Source organism: Coregonus lavaretus (genome assembly GCF_964263955.1).
Source record: "Coregonus lavaretus genome assembly, chromosome: 14".
Classification (NCBI taxonomy): Eukaryota; Metazoa; Chordata; class Actinopteri; order Salmoniformes; family Salmonidae; genus Coregonus; species Coregonus lavaretus.
This window is the reverse complement of record NC_140001.1, coordinates 3055893-3061915: the sequence shown is the minus strand read 5'-3', so window position 1 is coordinate 3061915 and position 6023 is coordinate 3055893. Positions and strand designations below refer to the sequence as shown.

At 43.3% G+C, this 6023-nt stretch overlaps 1 protein-coding gene across 1 annotated transcript in view; it reads right to left on the bottom strand.

The window, feature by feature from the left end:
- Positions 1 to 6: 6 nt before the first annotated feature.
- The window catches only part of LOC311141877 (WD repeat and FYVE domain-containing protein 3-like), a gene marked incomplete at both ends in the record, with an annotated part of 48543 nt that continues 42526 nt past the window's right edge, over positions 7 to 6023 (bottom strand). The window contains 5 exons of the mRNA XM_084177373.1: positions 7 to 21; positions 109 to 220; positions 303 to 370; positions 1611 to 1745; positions 2054 to 2250. Of these exons, the coding sequence (XP_084033499.1) occupies positions 7 to 21; positions 109 to 220; positions 303 to 370; positions 1611 to 1745; positions 2054 to 2250 (527 nt within the window). The remainder of the gene's footprint in view (positions 22 to 108; positions 221 to 302; positions 371 to 1610; positions 1746 to 2053; positions 2251 to 6023) is intronic.

Sequence of the window (6023 nt, the reverse complement as noted above, 5' to 3'; positions counted from 1 at the left end):
ACACTGTCACACACACACACACTGTCACACACACACACACACACACACACACACACACACACACACACACACCCTTATCAAATATCTTAACACACAGCTCAGTCTCACCATCTCTGAGTAGGGTCTGATATTGAAGGGGAATACTGAGGCAGCCAGGACACAGAGGAACTCAGGGCTGTGCCACATGGGGGCCAGGTCCGGGACATTGTGGTACAGGTACCTGTACATACAGACACATTCAATTATTCTTAGAACTTAACTCTTATATTCTTATTATTATATTTGTATTGAATTCTATGTACCTGAAGAACTGCATCAGAGTTACCGGGTACTCCCTCAACCACGACCCCTCCTCTTCAGACTGCCAGGGCTAGTGGGACACAAACAAACACAACGTCGTCTGGTGGTAGATGTGGGATCCAGCAGCTAAGCTACATGGAAAAGGGACTAGGGCTGAGTTGTCCTCCATCTCTCCTCTCTCCCTCTCTCCTCTATCCCTCCTCTATCCCTCCTCTATCCCTCCTCTATCCCTCCTCTATCCCTCCTCTATCCCTCCTCTCTCTCTCCTCTATCCCTCCTCTCTCCTCTATCCCTCCTCTCTCCTCTATCCCTCCTCTATCCCTCCTCTCTCCTCTATCCCTCCTCTCTCCTCTATCCCTCCTCTATCTATCCTCCCTCCTCTCTCCTCTATCTCTCCTCTCTCCTCTATCCCTCCTCTCTCCTCTATCCCTCCTCTATCTCTCCTCTCTCCTCTATCCCTCCTCTCTCCTCTATCCCTCCTCTCTCCTCTATCTCTCCTCTCTCCTCTATACCTCCTCTCTCCTCTATCCCTCCTCTCTCCTCTATCCCTCCTCTCTCCCTCCTCTCTCCTCTATCCCTCCTCTATCCCTCCTCTCTCTCTCCTCTATCCCTCCTCTCTCCTCTATCCCTCCTCTCTCCTCTATCCCTCCTCTATCCCTCCTCTCTCCTCTATCCCTCCTCTCTCCTCTATCCCTCCTCTATCTATCCTCCCTCCTCTCTCCTCTATCTCTCCTCTCTCCTCTATCCCTCCTCTCTCCTCTATCCCTCCTCTATCCCTCCTCTATCTCTCCTCTCTCCTCTATCCCTCCTCTCTCCTCTATCCCTCCTCTCTCCTCTATCTCTCCTCTCTCCTCTATACCTCCTCTCTCCTCTATCCCTCCTCTCTCCTCTATCCCTCCTCTCTCCCTCCTCTCTCCTCTATCCCTCCTCTCTCCCTCCTCTCTCCCTCCCTCTCTCCTCTATCCCTCCTCTCTCCTCTATCCCTCCTCTCTCCTCTATCCCTCCTCTCTCCTCTATCCCTCCTCTCTCCTCTATCCCTCCTCTATCCCTCCTCTCTCCTCTATCCCTCCTCTCTCCTCTATCCCTCCCTCTCTCCTCTATCCCTCCTCTCTCCCTCCTCTATCTCTCCTCTCTCCTCTATCCCTCCTCTATCCCTCCTCTCTCCTCTATCCCTCCTCTCTCCTCTATCCCTCCTCTCTCCTCTATCCCTCCTCTCTCCCTCCTCTATCTCTCCTCTCTCCTCTATCCCTCCTCTATCCCTCCTCTCTCCTCTATCCCTCCTCTCTCCTCTATCCCTCCTCTCTCCTCACCAGGTTGAGCAAGTTCCTCAGCATCCCCAGTAAGAGGAAACCAGCCTCGGTGCAGACGCCGTGGATGGATCCCACTACGGTGCCGCTGGAGGCAGGGACCCCGAAGATAAAGGTCCAGATGGAGTCCAGGTCAAACTAAGACACAGAAAACAGAGACTGGGGTAACACTCAGTCACACCATACACCAGTATTATACTGTACTAATATTATATACAGTATTACAATACTATATTATACTACTAATACTATAATATACTAATACGACAGGACCACGTTTCTGTCAAAGGTATAATTATTGGTATAATTGTATTAAGAAACAAAAGAGGCCATGGATTGTTAGTTTTGGTGGGTGCTACGCCCCACCTGGGAAATGATCTAGCTAGGGGAAACACTGGCTGGATAGTATGATGGAAAATAGTTTTTTTAGTAGAATGATAACTAACATGTACATGGAGGCTGTCTGGCAGCTCTGTGACGGGCTGTTGCAGCAACAGAGCCATCAGCAGAAAGTAGAGCTCGGGGACGTTGGTGTGTTTCGGCAGCAGCGTCTGCAGAACAGGGAACCCTGGGAAATGGCAGGCGTCTCGGTTGATCTCCCGTAGGGTGGAGCGCCCGCCAGCGCTACGGCCCACGTTGAAGCCTGTGGAGGAGGCGAAAGAAGAGGCTGAGGAATGGCCCAGAGAATAAATAAAAAAAATGGGTCCACAAATACTAGACTAGTGCCTAACTGGTTATTTTGCACGACGCAACACGGAGTACCTGGATACAGCCCTTAGCCGTGGTATATTGGCACCCCGAGGTGCCTTATTGCTATTATAAACTGGTTACCAACGTAATTAGAGCAGTAAAAATAAATGTTTTGTCATACCCGTGGTATACGGTCTGATATACCACGGCTGTCAGCCAATCAGCATTCAGGGCTCGAACCACCCAGTTTATAATAAAGTATTCTATTCTATTCAGGGAGACCTGTTCCAAGATGGCATCAAAACCACTAATACTTGAGATTAAAGGAAACTCAAAACCAATATTTGACTTTTATTTGACCAGGTTAGTCTCATTGAGATTAACAATCTATTATACAAGAGAGACCTGGCCAAAATAAAAAGCACACAGAGTTGAAGACACATTTACAACATAAAACACAAAGCACTACAGTTTAAAACACCAGTTTAAAACACCAGTTTAAAACACCAGTTTAAAACACCAGTTTACACATTGAACAGCAAGATGGTTTGGGAAAGTGTGGTGCAACTAGGGCTCAAAACATTGACAGCTCGCAACTTCATTTCCGATCATAGTGTTTAACCTATGATTTGCATTGTTAAATAACGCCAATACTGTATGTGAGAACAATATATGTTGTGAAAGAATGTTGCATTTTGTCGATATAATCATATAATTGTTGTGGAAAAATGTTGGGAGCTCAAGTCAACTACAAAACCCACAATGCAATGCTCTCTCTCTCTGGACAGGCTGGCTGGTTAGCTAGCTAGCTAGAAAACGTAGCTACGCACAATAACACCAGAGACAATATCAAGCATGTGAAGTAGCTAGTTAGCTGTAAAAACGCACTGTCAATTTAGGAGTTACAATCGAACCACGCTTAACCTGGGAGAGATTGTGCGTCTTGCTCAAAACAGTGAGGTGAGTGAGGTTGCTATGGCAATGGAATGGCCCCGCCTGGTGCTACAAGTGGGGAGATGAGAGGAGAAGGATGTAGTTGAAGGAGGAAAGGATATTGATCTGACGGTGCACGGTGTACTTTGAGGACATTTGAACTATATATATATATATATATATATATACTTGGTCAAGACAATACAGACAGTATGCCCATACCATCTATTGGCTGATTTGGCGATCTGGAGTGCAGGTCGTTGTTATGAAACGTGATCGTTTTTATTTTTAGATCAGCTTTAATATTGCAGATAAATTGCGGCTTCTATCAGTGTAATTGTCTGCATCATTTCCAATCCCCCAATATATTTTTTCTGTAAATATACAGTACCAGTCAAAAGTTTGGACACACCTACTCATTCAAGGGTTTTTCTTTATTTTTTAAAACTATTTTCTACATTGTAGAATAATAATGAAGACATCAAAACTATGAAATAACACATATGGAATCATGTAGTAACCAAAAAAGTATTAAACAAATCAAATATTTTATATTTGAGATTCTTCAAAGTAGCCACCCTTTGCCTTGATGACAGCTTTGCGCACTCTTGGCATTCTCTCAACCAGCTGCATGAGGTAGTCACCTGGAATTACTTTCAATTAACAGGTGTGCCTTGTTAAAAGTTAATTTGTGGAATTTATTTCCTTCTTAATGCGTTTGAGCCAATCAGTTGTGTTGTGACAAGGTAGGGGAGGTATACAGAAGATAGCCCTATTTGGTAAAACACCAAGTCCATATTATGGCAAGAACAGCTCAAATAAGCAAAGAGAAACGACAGTCCATCATTACTTTAAGACATGAATGTCAGTCAATCCTGAAAATTTCAAGAAGTTTCTTCAAGTGCAGTCGCAAAAACCATCAAGCGCTAGGATGAAACTGGCTCTCATGAGGACCGCCACAGGAAAGGAAGACCCAGAGTTACCTCTGCTGCAGAGGATAAGTTCATTAGAGTTAACTGCACTTCAGATTGCAGCCCAAATAAATGCTTCACAGAGTTCAAGTAACAGACACATCTCAACATCAACTGTTCAGAGGGGACCCCGTCAATCAGGCCTTCATGGTCGAATTGCTGCAAAGAAACCACTACTAAAGGACACCAATAAGAAGAAGAGACTTGCTTGGGCCAAGAAACATGAGAAATGGACATTAGACCGGTGGAAATCTGTCCTTTGGTCTGATGAGTCCAAATCTCTACATGTGTGGTTCCCACCGTGAAGCATGGAGGAGGTGCGATGGTGCTTTGCTGGTGACACTGTCAGGGACGTATTTAGAATTCAAGGCACACTTAACCAGCACGGCTACCACAGCATTCTGCAGCGATACGACATCCCATCTGGTTTGCGCTTAGTGGGACTATCAATTGAAAAAGTATTGCGTTTTGAATCCGGCGTCATTTTGTATATCAGTTCATAAACCATGTGCCATGGAATGGGTATATCGAAAATCTCCCCCCAACCTGTATGGCGCAATTGTCAATTTTTGGGTCCTTAAATGAAACAACTGGTATACTTTTTTATTCATCACAATTTTCTTTAGGCAATTTTGGTCTTTAATACAGAGCCGACAGACAAGTTCCTAACCTTCTCCCCCCTTCCACTTGCCTCCTCCATTTTTGCGGTAACGCTGCAATCAGTTGGTTGACATTTTGGAAAGAGCAAAGACATTTCCATATATCTGCGTTAACTGCATGTGTGGAATAACAACACCAGTCCTATTTATGATATAATTTACAAAGATTATGAATATTTTATAACAGATTATATATTATTTACATTTCTATTTTTTTTATTTATCAATTAGGATATTTGAGTTTAACCATAATATTTGTTCTAATTTATATTCTGTCTTTTCTGGTGGATTCAACTGAAATTGCAACCAGCTTTCTATTGCTTGTTTTAAAAATAGCAATATTTTTTTGATTATTTTATTTTAAAATAACCGAAAGTGACAGGTTGTAACCTGAATTAAGAGAAAAAGGCCATTCTAGAACACGGGGTGACACATTCTTAATAATCTGCTAGAGAACCAGTTCAGATTTAAGTATAGTTTTTGTATGATTGAAGCCTTTAGTGAGAGGTCCAATGCTTTAATATTAAATCATTTCTGCCCTCCGAATTCATATTCATTATATAAATAGGCCCGTTTAATTTTCTCTGTCTTTCCAAATAAAGTGGAATATTTTTTACTCATATAATTACAAAAACAAGTTGTTAGGTGTAGGCAGGGCCATAAGTATACAGTGGGGGAAAAAAGTATTTAGTCAGCCACCAATTGTGCAAGTTCTCCTACTTAAAAAGATGAGAGAGGCCTGTAATTTTCATCATAGGTACACGTCAACTATGACAGACAAAATGAGGAAAAAAATCCAGAAAATCACATTGAAGGATTTTTAATGAATTTATTTGCAAATTATGGTGGAAAATAAGTATTTGGTCAATAACAAAAGTTTCTCAATACTTTGTTATATACCCTTTGTTGGCAATGACACAGGTCAAACGTTTTCTGTAAGTCTTCACAAGGTTTTCACACACTGTTGCTGGTATTTTGGCCCATTCCTCCATGCAGATCTCCTCTAGAGCAGTGATGTTTTGGGGCTGTCGCTGGGCAACACGGACTTTCAACTCCCTCCAAAGATTTTCTATGGGGTTGAGATCTGGAGACTGGCTAGGCCACTCCAGGACCATGAAATGCTTCTTACGAAGCCACTCCTTCGTTGCCCGGGCGGTGTGTTT